At 46.8% G+C, this 18,026-nt stretch overlaps 1 protein-coding gene across 1 annotated transcript in view; it reads left to right on the top strand.

The window, feature by feature from the left end:
* The first annotated feature begins 1,695 nt into the window (after positions 1–1,695).
* nherf1b (NHERF family PDZ scaffold protein 1b) overlaps positions 1,696–18,026 on the top strand; it is a 24,689-nt gene continuing 8,358 nt past the window's right edge. The window contains exons 1-2 of the mRNA XM_083677182.1: positions 1,696–2,524; positions 17,612–17,782. Coding sequence (XP_083533308.1) covers positions 2,048–2,524; positions 17,612–17,782 — 648 coding nt within the window. The 5' untranslated portion in view covers positions 1,696–2,047. The remainder of the gene's footprint in view (positions 2,525–17,611; positions 17,783–18,026) is intronic.

The raw sequence follows: 18,026 nt of genomic DNA, 5'->3' as shown, positions 1-18,026 counted from the left end.
TCAAAGAAACAGCGTTTACCCTGTTGATTCAGAAGCACTTTTTAACGTCACTTTTTGTCTCGCACTGGGTTGAGCAAGGCATACATAATTCTAGCGTACAGAGCCAGACAGTTTTTATACGAAAGTAACAAAGTGAGTGGGTTGAGGATTTAAATGCAAACTCTAGGGTTATATTGCATTTCTCAGAATATACACTATTATATTGCCAACTTAGTTTTCACAATCCACAATATACTGCATAAAAAAAGTCTCAAGTCCAGAGAGAGTAAAATCCTGAAACATACTAAAGGATAGGAGGAGAGCACACTTGAAAACTCTTATAACATGGTAACAACAACACATTAATACACAGCTATAAACAGAAAAGCTATTTTTTTTTTTTTTTTTTTTTTTTTACAGTTTTGGTGAAACCTCACAGTCATGCAATAGCCTAGGGTTGTTCATGAGTACCGTAACCACTGTATGAGAGAGTAAGGTATGAGGTAGGTGTATGAGACTGTGTTGAGACAAGGTCATGTTGACCTGGGTGGTGGTGATTGGGGTGGAAGGCAGCACAGAACATTCAATCCCTCACTGTACCTGTCTGTGCACCTGGTACCCAGCTCTCCCGTTCCCACCCACATCCATGAATCATAGGATCGATCCCTATCCCTTAAGTACCATCCGTCCTCAAAAGCAGTACAATATTCTATCGTATGATTTGCCATTATAAACAGCTTTGTGATTAAGAAAATGATCAATAGGTGATAAAGATTTGGTCAAATGATACAATCACCTTCCTGCTAGGGAATTGGCAGGGTTGCGAATGAAATAGAGGCCGGCTGTCTCTAAGTGCCCTTATCTGACAGCTCTAACGCTGATACGTGAACCTGGCTGTGGTCCCAGTTTAGACAGGAGTATAAAACCCTGCTAAGTATAAAACCCTGCTGTGGTTTTAGGTCAGAGAGGTCCTTGGCTTGCCAAGTTCATTTTCTTGTGTTGATGTCATGGATCTTCTCAGGGAGGCTCCTCCTGGCACTCAGATAGTGAGGGTTTATGTCTGAACAAGCTCATATGTTGCTGTGTGTGGTGAGGTATGTGCATTCTTCACTCATGCATGTTTATCAGAATAATGTGTGTGTGTGTGTGTGGTGAAAGTTTCACACAAGGAAGAGGGTTCCCTAAAATTAGGGGAAATTAGCCTTCGGGCTTTGCATTTGGTGGTTAGCCATATAGCAGCAGAGTTGCTGAAAGTTTAGGGAATGTTTCCGCATGTGTGTGTGTGTGTGTGTGTGTGTGTGTGTGTGTGTGTATGTGAGAGAGAGAGAGAGAGAGAGAGAGAGAGAGAGAGAGAGAGAGAGAGAAAGGAAAGGAGGAAACCTACACTACATACCTCCCTCCATGCCAAAATTAATTGACCCTCTATACAACCTATAAGCACATGCCAACATAAGGAATTCACCATATGTTTACACTAAGAACACAGGTTTACAAGCAGTTGTATTCACAACATGGTGCTGCCCGACAGCCGCAATCATCGCCTGCACTTGTTCAATCTAGAGCCAATAGCATTTATACCCCACTGACTTATGCGCCTCCCTCTAGGGGTATTTGTCACAGCCTCAAAGGCGGAGTAGTGATTGGTGTTACTATCTGTCATCTGCGCAAACGTCACTCTCCTTTATAAACTACTGAGTTTAATTCAGTAACAGATTTATGAGTTGGAACAGTTTTAGGCTACATGACACAGTTGTAGCGCAAAGCCAGGGATTTGCCGACACATATCAGGGGTACTTCCCTATGCTGCATATTGCCTATAGTATAGGAGTGGCTTTTGAAAGCGAATTGCAACTGCGGGTGACAACTAGTTACCAAGTGAAGGCACCTTTCACACACACAGAGCCAGTGCTGCAGACGCTCTTCTCCGAGGGCGGTTGAGGTTCTGAACGACGGGTACCACTCGTGCTCAGCATCCTAGGCAGAGTTCACATTTCTTGCCCTCTAAAGCGAGTGAACGACGATTCTCGCAGGCGACAAGGTTGAATCGGCGCAATTTCGAGCAGAAACTATGCCAAGCAAAAGCGAAGATCTTCGTCCGAGGCTATGCGTGCTGGAGAAGGGGGACAATGGCTACGGGTTCCATCTCCACGGGGAGAAGGGTAAGACCGGGCAGTTCATACGGTTAGTGGAACCCGACAGTCCGTCTGAAAGTTCGGGGCTTCGTGCGGGGGACAGACTGGTGTTTGTGAACGGGGAGAACGTGGAGAGCGAGAGTCATCAACAGGTTGTGTCCCGGATACGAGCCACCCCGGGCATGCTAGAGCTCATTGTCGTCGACCTGGACACCGAGCAACTGTTGAAAAAACACAACATGAAGTGTCTCAAAGAATATGCCTCGGAGGGGATTCCGTTGCCCTGCGACGAGTCGGAAAACGAGGACGATGTGGAGGAGAACGGGACACCGAGAGAGTCTACACCTGTCCCGGAGAATAACGGCGAAATCCACAACCACGTTGAGAAGATGCTGATCATAGATACCGAAAAGGTCAGTGATATAAAAGTCAAAATTAAGGTTTGAATGTTCTACTTTTAAATAATTCAATTGTTACAGTCGCAGTGGCAGTATCTGCAACAATGTGCCAATTTCAGTAATTCCAGAATGAGACAACTATTTAGATATGTTTTTCCATCACCAGGCCACACTATCATAACTGTCATTATACACTTATGACAGTTACAGTTGTGAGACTGTTTTTTTTTGTATGTTCTCATGTATCTGTTTTCGACCCCACCATTGGAACATCTCTTTTGTGATAAAACTGCACAGTGGCAAAAAAACATCATTAATATGGACAGCTGCAAAGCTCAGTATACCCACTCTCTTCATTGTGGCAGTCTTGGCAGAACTGTCAGGTCGTAGGCGAGTCAGTTGGCTGCACATTTGTTGTGGATGGGGGGCGTCTGAGAGGAAAGGACAAACAGCTTGGTTCAGGCTTGAGTTCAAGTAAACAATACAGGGACAGGACAGGGACCTCTCTCGCTCTCTCTCTCTCTCTCTTTCTCTCTCTCTCACACACGCACACGGACGCACACACACAGACGGACGCACACACACAGGGACGCACACACAGATGCACACTGTGGCTCGGGGGTCCAATCACTCATGCATATGCTTAATGCTTTTGAACTACTTATACACAGCATATTATCAACTATGAACTTTTGAATCATTGAACCTTCGCTGCTGCAATAGCAACATTCAGCTGTAGTTCAGACATTCATAGAGTTGTGAACAGTTGCAGATTCCCTGGCATGTTTCCATGGCACTGCACCCCAGTCACCTGTTCAGGCTCTTCTTATCAGCATACAGCTGTTCTGTATTTGGCAACCAGGGACTCAAGAGAAAACATCTGCTATACTTGCTGACTACACGCTATCTTGTATGTTATGTCTAAAGCTTGCTTGGCTAGATGTAGTGAATGATGTAGTGAATGATGTAGTGAATGCGATGCTGTACGCAACCTCTACTACTGTACATTTGGGGAATAGGCAAAAACACTTTTTGCCGACAATATTTTGTTGGTCTGGAAATGAATTGACATCAAAGTTCAAACATTCGGGTTGAAAAGCAAGAATTTGAGGTCTACTGAAGCAAATGTCTAAACACACCACATCAAATGACCGTGGATGCTTAAGTATCTGAGAGAAATATTTCTGGTCTCTTAGCGTTTTCCCTATAATCAGGCGCAATTCTGAGACCGTCATTTGTTGCCTGATGAACTCAAGCTGTCTATGAAAACAGATGCTCCTCATATTGTGTGAATGCCATTTCTCACTGTTTTCTCACTGTTGTAAGACAAAAAGAGACAGATTTTCGTCCCTGTGCCATCCCCCCTTTCGCACTGCCAAGCTAACGCCATGTGTATGACTTGGGTTCATGAAAGCTCTGATGAAAAGAGTGGCTCTCCAAAACATCTGTGCCCCCTGTTGTGTCCCGGATGTTTACCCCAGCCTGGGGCTCTCTTAGTCTCAGTCCCCCTCTGGTTCCTCTTCAGACATGCTGTAATTACCCAGACTGCTCCACTGACACCACAGTGGTGTCACTGTTTGTGTCTTTGTACTCCAATGTGGCAGTCCACGGTCAGAGTGAATTTCACTGTTGAGCCCTGTCAGGCCCAGCCCAGCCCTTTCCTGTCCAGCCCAGCCCAGCCCAGCCCAGCCCAGCCCTGTCCTGTCCAGCCCGGTCCAGTAGTTGGGTAGGATGCAGCCAGACAGGGACATGTGCTGCCTGCTCCTACCAGGCTGACCCAGGGGCCGCCTGCTCTCCTACTGTACTGAAGATACAAGTATACAACCAAGCAGTGATATGCATTTTCACTAACTCCACCGGCAGCACACATTTCTAGTCTGGCAGTAAACTGCTGTGCTCTCAATGGCTTAATCACCAGTAAAACCAGGATTGAGCTTTAATCTCTGAACTTCAAGGGAAGGTGAGAGGAAGGTCCGTAACTTTACTAGGAGGCTTCTCACATCTCCCCTTCTCAACCTCCAGGCCTCTGTGGACCCAATGTGTAAAGCTCAGCTACTTAGTTACCCACTTAGATACCCATGACTTTACTGTGTCTGCTGGGGACAATAAAAGCACTGGTTATGTCACAGCTCACCTAACAATGACACAGATGTCCATGGACAACCAATGCCCAGAGTATAGCACAGCCAAGGGTAAATAGTAGTCAAACTTACTGTGTAACTTAGAGAAAAGTTAGGCAACATGATCAAGTCACAGCAACATTGCCGCCCAGGGCAGATAAACACAGTGAACCAACAAAGTTGCGTAAGTACACGTTTAACCACAGTATGCAAAACCAGTCCCATGTCATGTTATTTGTTCACCTGACACACTGGTTGAACCCCATGCAAACAGGGTGTCTTGTAGGTGGTTTTACACTTAGTTGCCAACTGTCAAAACACAGTTAGACCTTCAGGTACATTGTATTAACACGTTGTTGGATCGAAAATGCTTTATAATTGGAGGTGGAGGTTTTTTGTTACTACACAGGTGGGAATAAGGACCAAGACTTGAATCGTTCCCCAAGGCTTTTACTCTAACTGTAACTGGTCTTCACTTGTCTCGGGTGTTTTGGTTCTGCAGCATCTGTGGGTCCTGGAAAAGTACAAAAAAAAAACAGACGCAAGCGATGTTGTTTGTCTTAGAAATACGATTGTTCCTCTGTTTACTTTCAACCTCATACAGATGGCCTAATGGAGCTTAATGGAGCTGTGGTGTTGTATTTAATGCTGGCAAGCAGCTGAGAAGGAAATGGTCCAGGACACAAACAACAACCACCTTTTTTACTACTCCTCTTGTTGAAATGATGCTTTTCATAGTGTTTTTAAGAATGGATTTTAATGTTTCTCTGGTCTCTGATTTTCGTGCTTTCTTGCACAGTAGATTATGCATGCACAGAAAGTGCTGTGTGCTTGTAATATTGGACTGTCGTTGGTTATTGAAGCAGAGGCAATTATATTGCTTTTAACCCTTGAGGGTAGAGAAGGTATTATATTGGACAACTAAAGTTCAGAAACAATATTGTTAACAAAAGTTCCAGTAAGAAGGATCTCAGGACTTTGTTTTTCCTCCGACAACTATGTTTCTGGAATTTTCTGCCTGCATCCTGTCCGGCATTCCTCAACCCTGGCCCAGCCAATGTGTGATACACACACACACACACACACACACACACACACACACACACACACACACACACACACACACACACACACACACACACACACACACACACACACACACACACACACACAGCCTGGGTGAACACACTCCGTGTTGGTTTAACAGTCACACTGACGTCTTTACCGCCCGCCTGGCCTTTCTTTGAAGACAAACAAAAGAGGGTACGAGGAGGAACGCCCTTTTCCGGAAACCAAAGAGCTAGCTCACGGTTGCCTTGGTTACCCTGATGGAGTGTGTGCTCACTCAGGGTAGGCGGAGGAAAATGATGGACAGATGAAGGAGGTGTGAAGCAATGGAGTGGGTACTGTATGTGAGGCAAGTGAAGATTGAAAAACAGAGAGAGGGAGCTGAGATGCAAATAGGAGCTGAAGTCTTTGTGAAGTGCAAATCATGCTGTTGAGGGCAAATGATTGGTTCCAAAGGGCTTCTTCTGTTGACCAGGCAGTTCCATTTTGCACTCCCATTGTTAAATGCAGCAACGTGGAGGAAGAGATGCTCTCTCATTCAGTAGCACTCAAGGTTATTTTGGGTCTGCCCTCCTTACCAGATTTAGATGCTTCTTGTCATAAAGGAACATTTCCTGTGGGAAAATCTGCTATTGACGGCACTCTTGACAAGTGATAATTGAGGGGAACCAGAAGATGACGTATGGCTTGAGTTGTATGGTCTTCTCGTTTATTTTTCAAACACTAAATCTGAATCGAAAAATCTATTTTTGTTTATATTGTTTGGTATGCTTGCCCTGCTTCCCCGTGGTGCTGCTCTTGAGGAACACCCACATCAACAGAGGCACTAGTCTTCTCCATTGAGATTCCAATCTGAGCCTGTGAGGATGCCAGTTCTTGGAGGTTTAAGGAACCCTCCTGAATGGCTGGCTGGCTGGCTGGTTACATAAGCCTGTTTTTAAAAGGCAAATTACAGGCGGGGAAGAGCCCTCGTTGTGTCAAATGAAATGGACTGTGACAGGGTGAGTTCTGCTGTGGAGGGGAGGGGTCGTGGTGTGTGTTTCCTGCCCCAGAGGAAGTCTGTATGGAGCTAACCGTCTCAGTACCATAGAAGAGATTTGCATCCAAAAAAGGAGTGTAAAGAGCTTTTATTTGTATTTTTTTTTTTTGTACATTTTAATAATGTCCTCTGCACAAGGGGCTCATAGACAGACATTACAGTCAGACCTCTAGGCATATGCCAGTTGGCCGTCCCTATTAGGGTGTCTCTCTCACCAGGGCTCTGCCGGATACCAGCCCTTTAATCTACTGTTCATATAAAAGGGCTTATTAAAGAGCATGGATCAGCCGCTGCCAGTCTGCCACACCCACAGACTGATTTCTGTCCCTCACAGTGGTGCTGTCGAGGGGAGGTGTTTTTACTCTGCGGGACGACACAGGTCTCTAGGTATTTCTCACTTTGGTAAATGTGTAGGAGGGTCCCGTCTGTATTGGTTTGGCCTCCGCCGCATGAAGTGGAGTACGTGGGTTGATGACGACGATGAGCATTTTCTATCTTGTGGTTAGGCAAAAAAAAAAAAAAGAGCGACCACATTTTCCAATGAAATCAATGTGCTCCCAGTGTGTGCAAGGCAAGCCCTCCAGTTCAATAGGTTTTGAATCAAGATAGATTATTCTAGTAGGTTTGCTTATTTACTCAGTGGGTTGAAGTGTATCCAGTGGGTTCTAGTTATGTTTTTCAGACCAAGTCATTGGGTGTATGACACTCAAGTGAAGACCTAAGACACAAGACCTAACATGTTTACATGAGCTTGACCAACTGTACCCTAACCCCCTGATGTCATACACTCTAAAATGGCTGTTGAACAAAATGTTCCTAAACTCTATTAATAGAATAGTAAGTCAACTCTTTATGACTGTCTCTCGTATTGAGTATTTGACTGACCACACCTTAGTGTAGTTTCTGACCCTACTCAGAGAAGCAGCTGGCTGCTGTGGGAATCTTGTCCCGGGGTCTTGGCCAGCACTGAGACTCCAGAAAGCTTAGGCTGGTTTCCTGTCATTGTTGTTGGTGGAGGTACGGAATCAGGCAGACCCCCTCCACCTCCCCCTCCCCTTCCTCCTCCTCCTCCTCCTCCTCCTCCTCCTCTGCTCTGCTTTCTCCTGAACAGGGCGGCCAATGTGCCTCACAATGGAAGCCCAAACCTTTACTTCTATCTCTTTTACAGTTAGTATGATGATATACAGTAGCTAAGTAGGCCTCACACAAACTGTGAACCATAAAACTAAAACAGGACAGCAGGCAAATGGATAAAGTGCTAAATAAGTGGCCATTGCTTGTGAGATAGAACCCTAACCCTTTCCCTAGATCACCTCTGATTGTAATTGATTGTATGTCATTGTCTCTTTGATCGGATCAGATCTATGAGTCATACGCTGAATATGTGTGTGTGTGTGTGTGTGTGTGTGTGTGTGTGTGTGTGTGTGTGTGTGTGTGTGTGTGTGTGTGAGTGAGAACGTTATAGGGAGTCACCCTTCCCTTCCCTCCTCTTTGTTGATTGTGTAGCTGTGTGTTCCAAAGGAAATGGTCCACATGACAAGACGGGGTGGAGGGCTTACCAGAGTGTCACGGGCGTCTGAGGTTTTAATCCGAGGATCTATGTATTTGTATGATTGTGCGTGCGTGTGTGTGTGTGTGTGTGTGTGTGTGCATACGATGTGTGTGTACAGTGTACATATTATGTATTATTATATTATGTATGTTTGTGAGAAGAGTTGCATGCAGCTGTGTGTCAGTTTCGTTACGTAACTCTTGTTTTGCCAGTCTCACACATACACACCCTCTGAGCCAGGGTCGGTCCTATGGAGTCCATGTTTCAACTATGAGCTGCACAGGACTATACACTCCAAGAACTGTGTCCGTTGTAGAATGTACAGTAGAATAGCCTGTGTGTCTGTCTGTGAGGAGGGCCAGGGGTTGGTTGATGGATAGTTCAGAGCTGAGGAACCAACAGTGACACTGAGCCAAAACAGCAGCGTCCACTGTCTCTCCCTCTCTAGGGGCTCATGCCACAGGCCCAGGTCAGAGGTGGACGTGGAGGGGGGAGGTTGGACTCCCCCAGGGGGTGGCAGTGAGAGGAGGGCAGGGAGGCAGGAGTCTCTAGGCTCTCTCCGGGGATGCAGGGGTGGGGTAGGGGGTAGGGGGGAGGGGAGTCTACTACAATGGTACATTCCATTTCCCATTCCATTCTCTCCAGGGTTCACAACCCTCCTCTGACAATGAGGGAGAGGACCGCACCCTCCCTGGACAGGACAGGGGTGGAGGGGGAAATGACACTCAGCCCTGCTCACCCCTGAAATAGATTCTCTCTCACTCCTCCGCCTCACCGCCCATGACCTTGACCATGACCATGGCTCCATAGAGCATGACCAGAGCATGGCCAGAGCACAGTACGTGAACAGACACATTCTCAGTGCTTCCAGTGTTGTACAGTATGTGTACTGTACTGTATGTCCATTGAGAGTGGCTCTAACATGGAGGAACAATAAAGGACATGGTGTACTGTATGGACTTTGTTTGTGATGTCTGTTACTGCCGTTTGGGGTGAGGTTTTTGTTTCTGCCGTTAATAAACCAAACCTTGTGAACCACAGTGTGAATACAGTGTGTGAGAGGGACGTTTTGACACCTTCTGACCATTGTGATGCTCTCGCAGGATGTCACAACTTTCTCTGTCACCTAGTGAACCCTCTCTTCCTCCTCGCTGCTCTCTCCCCGCCGCCTCTTCGCTGGCAACATTGCTCTTGGTCTGGCCTGGGGGAGAATGTGTGTGTGTGTGTGTGTGTGTGTGTGTGTGTGTGTGTGTGCATGTGCGTGTGATGTGTGATGTGATGTGAGACATTTTGTGTGAGTGCACCTCTTTGGGTGGTGGAGTGGAGGGTGGGGGTCAGAGACAGGAAGCGTGGTTTCAGAGATAAACTCTGATGACGCGTCAGGTCTGGTGTGTAATAGTGTAGGACGAACGCACTGATAGAGAGCCATGAGGATGGAGGAGGGACAGGCCAGATGCTTACAGACAGAGAGGTGTGTGCTGAGAAGCGACAGAACCAGTGTTTCAGTTACCGGGGTTCCACCCCCCAAGGACCAAGCACCATCAAGCAAATCAGGGCACCCCCATTATCACTGAAATATCAACATGGGCTGAATATCAACATTATCACTGAAATATCAACATCCTCATAAATTTCACCATAAATGTTGTTGTAAAACTATTGTCACAGAACTTCTAAAAGTGTATTGTAATTGGAACCCTAGGCAGCACCTTCCCTTTGGTGTCACTTGTAAGCCCAGTCTGTCCTAACTTCAAGTGGAGGGAGGTGACAGTAGGGTTCATTGTTCACCCCTGCAGCTGGCCCAGGGGACTACCCTGAAATCGAACACCCCCACGCACTGCCTCAATGGTGCCTTCCTTACACCCCAGCCTACACAGGAAAAGACCTTACAGCCGTACTGACTTTAAACCCTGCTTTACAATAGTGAGCTTGTCGTCAGATACTTATTAACTCTCTCATGGGGGGGGGGGGGGAGGGGCTTGAAAGGGTCTGTAAAAGGGTCCGGTTTTTTTTTTTTTAAATCAAAATTACACATGACAATCACGAGCGAAGGATTTGTCATATTCCAGTAACCATGGTGCCTCTTGACTTTGTCACCTCCGTAGTTACTCTTTCACCAGATCAAAGGAGCCTGGCACAGCCTGAACTCAAGTGAGGTTTGTCCACTTATTAAGAAACCCCAGGAGAGAAAGAGAGAAACAGAGAGAGAGAAAGAGAGAGACAGAGAGAGGCCAATTTAAAAAGTATTAGTGGCAGCAGCGGTGGTGGTGTATGACAGATCTACTGTTTGTAGGGCTCTGCTCAGTGTCAGTGAAGCCTCCTGGGTTGGGGTGATGATTTGCAGGGTCGCGTGGCAGGGGAGGGTGCCTGCCTGGACTTTAGATCCTATCGATGGCAGAAAGCAGCCTTACGGACAGAAAAAAAAACAGAGAAATATGCCAATTCCTAACAGCACGGCACATTCTCTCCCCATAAGATGCACAATATCTGTCCTATCAAAGAGAACCAGTCCACTAGGATGTGGTCTTTTTCATGGCTGTGGCCCTGTGATTGAGTCAGTGAACTGGCTCTCTGTTAGAATGACACCACGCTACAGTATGTGGATCTCCTGCCCAGGCCCTAATAGTTATAGTACCCCTTCTTGTCCATTGGCTTCACATGGGGGAAAATCTGAACCAGTCTGCTGGCAGAGTTACAGCAGCCCCTGGCACTGGCGGATGTGAAGCTGTTTCCAAGCCAGGGACTTGACAGCAGCAGCTGCCCAAGTGCTCCATTATGTCCAATACGATGATGATAAGGGGAAGAGGATGGACAATGCAAATGGCTGGTCGTTCAGGAGATGATTAACCTCTGGGTTGTTCTCTCTTGGAGCGTGTTTGGTGGTTTACGGCCATGCCAGGGCAGGTTTATGGTTGTCCATCTCGTCTGTCAATCATTTACACATGGAGTTCGACCAGTTAGAATGTTGCAGAAAGATTGTAATGTGTTGCTGTTATGAAAACAACCTGTTCTACAAAATAAGATCTTGTTCTTCTCCAGCCACACAATGCATCTCGACACTCTTTCACACCATTTTGGTAGTTAAAGGGAAGTGATTTCGGGGCAACCATTTAAAACTTTGCAGAAGGAAATGTAATGTATAGAGCTGACATGATAGAGAATAACATATGTTCCATTGCAACACTATACATTCACCGGCCACTTTATTAGGTACACCTGTTCAACTGCTCGGTAACGCAAATATCTAATCAGCCAATCACATGGCAGCAACTCAATGCATTTAGGCATGTAGACATGGTCAAGACGACCTGCTGAAGTTCAAACCGAGCATCAGAATGAGGAAAAAAGGTGATTTAAGTGACATTTGAACGTGGCATGGTTGTTGATGCCAGGCGGGCTGGTCTGAGTATTTCAGAAACTGCTGATCTACTGGGATTTTCACGCACAACCATCTCTAGGGTTTACAGAGAATGGTCCGAAAAAGAGAAAATATCCAGTGAGCGGCAGTCCTCTGGGCGAAAATGCCTTGTGGATGCCAGAGGTCAGAGGAGAATGGCCAGACTGGTTCGAGATGATAGAAAGGCAACAGTAACTCAAATAACTACTCGTTACAACCAAGGTATGCAGAAGACCATCTCTGAACGCACACAACACGTCGACCCTTGAAGCAGATGGGCTACAAAAGGGGGTCCAACCCAGTACTAACAAGGTGTACCTAATAAAGTGGCCGGTGAGTGTATATCTCTATAGGAACATCCTGAATAAGGCCCCTGGTTTGTTTATCCCTGCAGTGCAGATGGCTCTAGGAGTAGACTGTTCCGTAGGAGGAGCTTTGAGTAGAGGCCAGGGTATTTCAACCATCACACATGTGGCTTAGGGGTACTGCAGTTTTGTGGTGGTGCCAGTTTAACTGAAGCATCGTTGGTCGTGGGGTATCTTATCATCTGGGGAACACTGCTTCCTGAGAGGGGGGGCCAGGGCGACATCATGCTGAGGGAGAGGGCTCCTTAGAGCTATTCATCTTAAAATAAGAAATAGTCTCCAGCAGTAGTGACATGCATTGAACATCACTAGACAGACTAGCAGATAGCATGAGCCGTGTGTAGACCAGTGAGACTGGTATGAGTAAGCAGGTTGGTTTGTACTCTGTGGGGCCCAATGCTTTTTTCTCCGACACTCTCAAATGTCAAGTTAAAACGATACTGTATCGCACCTGCCCATGTAAAACTACACCTTATGGCTCAGCATAGGTGTTTAAACCCAGCAGCCACAAAGGTCAAACCTCTAGATATGTATTTGCTTCACTCCCACAACTCATCAGTCATACATGATTGGGCCAGGTTTCCCACACAGTAGGCTGGGAGTGAATGAGTCAATTGTTTACTGTGGAGTTGGTACTGAACTCCAGTCTCTCTTCCCCTTTACGTGACAGTGGGTGCACCACCTGCTTGGACACAAACCTCTCTCCAACCGCCGACTTACTGTAAGTCACAGCTTTAGAGGGGATGAGCCTGGGTGCTCTCTCTCAGTAGACCTCATGCTGGGTCTCATATCTCATGTTGGTGTAGGGATCAGTACAGTGTACTGCCTGTATGCTCCTAAATCCCCTTAACCGTTAAATACAGCTGTCAGATTTATTTGATGGATTATGGCTATCAGCAGGTAGAAATGCCCACCGTTGCCCACTGTATTTGCACACAAATACACCAGGCTTGATTGAGTCAGTGTGTAAAAACCTTTGTGAAATCACGCTCATCAGTCCAGCTGGGGTCAGGATGGAAAATGGCTGTTCCTTTTTTTTCCACAGATCTTCATCTGTTTGTTAGATGTGAAGCATGTTGCCACTGGGGAGCCGATGTACCAGTGCGTGTTTGTATTGTATATTGATTTCTCTTTTATGTGAGGAAGTAGAGAACAGAGGGAACCTTTCTCAGGAAAGATGTATCAACGGTTCCTGTGCTGCGTACTTCCCTTCATGGTGGAAAAGGTTGTGTCATTGAGTGAGCTTGTTTAGCTAGTAGGAACCTATTCTCTCTCTCTCTGACTGTGCCGGGGACACAGTTCACACGCCACAAAGCTCTCTGTCTGGCTGTTAGAATGGTTACTTGTATGATCATGTCTGCGGATTCAGTAATGATGTAGTAATCTCTATTACAGGGATCTTATATACACTCTTCCTTCTCTTAGGTCTCAGTCTCTCTCTCTCTCTCTCTCTCTCCCTCTCTCTCCCTCTCTCTCGCTCTTGCTCTTTCTCTCTCTCTCTCTCTCTCTCTCTCTCTCTCTCTCGGGATTAAAGTGCTATTCATTTGGTGTGGCTGCTCAGTTGACTGTAGATAACAAGACTTTCCTCTGTGGAGCCAAAGGTCTGCCTGAGGAGACTAACAACACTGTAAAGACCAAGCAAACAACACAGGCTGAAGATAGATGGGGGAAATAAAGGCAATAGGATGTTCAAATGTACAGAGGAGAGAACACATTGAACCCAACCAAGAGCATGGTACAGTAGACAGAGCAAGTGATAGGGTATGAACATAAAGTGCCCATAAATAAGATCTCAGGAACAGAATGTAAAGAACATGTTGAGCAGTTAGAAGAAACTGTTCTGAAACATGTTATCCAGGAGTTCTAGAACAGAACAGTCTTCCTCATTACCTCCGGAATGTTTCATTTCCCTCACAGAGAGACAGAGGGCTCCGTGCTTGATATTATCGCATCAAGTCGAATTGAATGTTAGCTATTTAATAGTTGCTCGCCGTAACTGGTTGTAAACCTTCTCCCACCTGAGGGTTACTATGACCACCAAGCTCCTTCCGTTTGGAATTTGGAACCAGTTACATCCTTTCCCGAATTTGACTTATTTTCCGGTGAACCCCTCCCACATTCTCCAAATATTATGACTTGATGCGGAACTCTGGGATCTGGGAACGATTCAAAACAAAATAAAGAGTGAAAAAAAATGTCCAAATATTTGTGACCTGAGACTGAGCTCAGGTCAGGGCTAATATCTGAAACAAATATTGATTGTAGCGTTGGAGGAGATTTGAGATGTGTCAGCGCAGGGACAGAAGACATAGATTACAGATTACTACAGCACAGGGACAGAACACAGAGATTACAGATTACTACAGCACAGGGACAGAACACAGAGATTACAGATTACTACAGCACAGGGACAGAAGACAGAGATTACAGATTACTGCAGCGCAGGAACAGAAGACAGAGATATTACTGGTCAAGTCAATTTTCAAGTCAAGTCAAAACTATGAGTGCATATTTGCGATGCTCTTCCTATGTTTGAACTGATTCTCTACTGTGTCACGCCCACTGATCAAGAACCAGACTATGGACTATTGCAGCTGACTCGGGCATCTGAATGTTGTGATAGCTTTCTGGGGTCTGTCTGACTGTTGTTCTCTGCATCCTACCGTGCAGTGAAAAGGCTGAGTATGCATGTACCACACACACACACACGCACGCGCGCACACACACACACACACACACACACACACACACACACACACACACACGCACGCGCGCACACACATGCACGCGCGCACACACGCGTGCACACACACACGCACATGCACACACACGTGCACACACGCGCACACACACACGCACACACACGCACACTCACACACACACACACACACAGGATGGGATGTAGGAGTGAAGCACAGCTTCCTCCCCAGGAGAAGGCCCTGGTTTGTGTGTGTACAGCAGATTCCACAGATTCCGTGCCCTCCCGAAGATTCTTCCACGCTCCGCTCTGCTCCCGACACAGACTGTCCTCTGTTGTCCCTGCTGTGGTCCCTTTCCTCGTCCCGCTGGCAAGGGACGTCCGACACTGACCAGTTGACCTCACCCCTGCTCCTTTCTGCTGTGAATACTAGGAGTCAATCACTCTCTCATTACACTAAGACTGCTCTAATCTCATCAGCCACACATAGTCTTTGATACCTCAGTCACATTTTATAAACGTGTATATTTTATTCGGACTCGGGAGGACTCATTGTATGGCCCCCTCCTCATGTGGTGTACTACAGTTTCATGTAAATGATGCAATACTGCGATTACACACCAAAAACAGGAAGCAGAGAAACCACAGCGACTAACTTCTTCATCCATCCATCCATCCTTTTTGAGGGTCAGAGGAGAGCTGAAGCCGGCTCATTTGGTTTTCTACCTCTCTGTTTTCCTGTACGTTCTTCTTACATTTTAAATCTTTATTGATATATATATATACTACATATTGTGACAATCTTTTTTTAAGCCTAGTTCTAATTGAGTTGTGTTACATGCATTTGGAACACGTCGGCTAGGGAGGTCAGACTGGAGCTGCACCAGCATGGAAGACTAATCAGCGTCATTGGATGCAGAGAGGCTCTGCTGTGGTTAATGAGGCTGGTCGCACTCAGGTCCTCCTCCACACACAGTGGGCCTAATCAACAGCTCTATGGTTTGCCACACTCCTGCTGCTGCCTGTGCCCTTCGCAGTGTGAACCCATGTCCCTTTAGGATGTCTGGGCAACATGGTTCACACTTCACGTCAATGTCTGCTGTTCCAAACAGATGGAGAGTGTTCACCCGTCATGCTCCTCCATTGCTGTGGGATGTTCCACAGGCAGCTGTGGGCCTCATTGAAGGCCGGTCCCCCATACACGACAGCCCAGCTCTCTTCAGTTATGTTAAGTAGTCGTTTCACTATAGGGGCCCCGTTGCAAATATCTTTTGTGGTTTTCTATGGTGTTGTGTATCATAGTTGTTGGCTGTATTTGAGCTTCAAACAGGAATTATTTTTGGAATAATTACCCTAAATAATAACCCTAACTCTAAAAGGTAATTCTCTGTCATCCATGACGACATACTACGACATATCCTATGTAGTTGTTGGCATTTTCTGGCTTAGCTGCTCTCAGGCGTCTTGAGATGGTTGAAGGATGGAATGGGCCTCCATGGAAATGGTTGAAGGATGGAATGGGCCTCCGTGGAAATGGTTGAAGGATGGAATGGGCCTCCGTGGAAATGGTTGAAGGATGGAATGGGCCTCCATGGAAATGGTTGAAGGATGGAATGGGCCGCCCTACTCCAGCCTTGTATGGACCATTCCTGAAAGCGGGAAGCAGGTGGAGTCTTCAGGAAACCTAGCTTTTCCTGGAGGGAGAGGTTAGAGCTTGTATGAGGGGGGGGGGGGGCTGCTTTTGTGCGATTCCTTAAACAAAAGGCCATTCGTGTCTGAGTCTTAGTGCCTGGGGAGCAGCTCCACCCAGCCAACTGCCCCAGTGTCTAACTCAGTGATGAGACCAGTACTCCCTCTTATGTAACTCAAGAGCTATTTGCCATTCATACTTCTTTGCCTAGTATGTGTGTGTGTGTGTGTGTGTGTGTGTGTGTGTGTGTGTGTGTGTGTGTGTGTGTGTGTGTGTGTGTGTGTGTGTGTGTGTGTGTGTGTGTGTGTACACGTGCTGTAAGTGGCCTTCATCAAACCATGCGGTCTACACAGTAGCATATTTGGAGTATAAGGTGATTCAAGCATGTATAATTTGGTGTAAGAGGAAGCATGGGAGTGTACGGTCAGAGCGACATTGATTATGACTCACATCTTGGCCCCAGCGCTGTATTGGTGCTGTATTTAGCTCAGCGTGTGTTTTAACCTCCCTCTGAGGACTTATCAGTTAAACGTCTCTTACTAAATAAAGAAACTGCTTACGTTCCCCCAGCCCGACGGAAGGGAGTAGCTGGACTTTGAGTCTGAGCGTTTTCCTGGATGACAATACAGCGCTACGTCTTCCTGTCATCCCTGTGCTGAAATGGGGAACGGGGGGGACAGGGGACGGGATGGGGGCGAGGGGTCACCTCCCAGCCTCTATTGTCCTGCTCGGGGAGCCTGGAGAACACAGGGCCGTGGAACAGTCCGGAAGTGGAGGCCTTCCTGAGAACGGCGGGCCTCCTGGTGCCTCCTGCCTCCTACCTCCTGCCCTGACCCTCCCAGACCACCCTGACAGAACTCTAGTCACATGTCTCCTCCTCTCCTATTCTCTCTCAAGTCTCCTTTCCTTCCTTCCTCCCTCCTCCTCCTCCTCCTCCGCAGTTTTAGACACATCTGAACATCAATGTCTAAGTCATGGCTGTTACACTTGACTGTCCAAAAAGTCCATTCCCTAGTCCCGTGAATCAGCATACTGGTTGTATCGTCATAGTGTCATCATCGTTAAAATACATTCAAATAAAATGACCATTGTACAGTCATTTTGGTTTACGACTAAATCCCTCCATACATAGTCAGACAGTACTACAATGACATGTGTTGTTCTTTCCTTCAGGAGGTGAAGATCGAGCTGCGGCCGCGTCTGTGTGTGATCAAGAGGGGTCCCAACGGTTATGGCTTCAACCTGCACAGTGAGAAGGCCCGGCCGGGCCAGTACATCAGAGCGGTGGACGAGGGGTCGCCAGCCGAGAGCTCAGGCCTGCTGGCCAAGGACCGGATAGTAGAGGTAACTCACCTCCCTGTCACCCCCCCCGGACACAGCCTCCTCCACGATGACGTCATTCAGTGTATGCGAAAGTGAATGGGAAAGTGAATGGGAATCCTATAGTTGTTTGTGATACGTGTCGCGAGCCTTTAGAGACGTCAGTTCAGCGCTGGTCACCATTGTGTCTGGTTCAGGTTGTGTGGTGAAGAGGAATATCAGTGGAACCAGCAGATTGACCACTAGTCTCTGTGTGGGGGGTCCTAAT

The sequence above is a fragment of the Argentina silus genome, assembly GCF_951799395.1.
Source record: "Argentina silus genome assembly, chromosome: 9".
Lineage (NCBI taxonomy): Eukaryota > Metazoa > Chordata > Actinopteri > Argentiniformes > Argentinidae > Argentina > Argentina silus.
The sequence above is the reverse complement of the archived record's forward strand: the minus strand, read 5'-3'. Positions and strand labels throughout refer to the sequence as shown.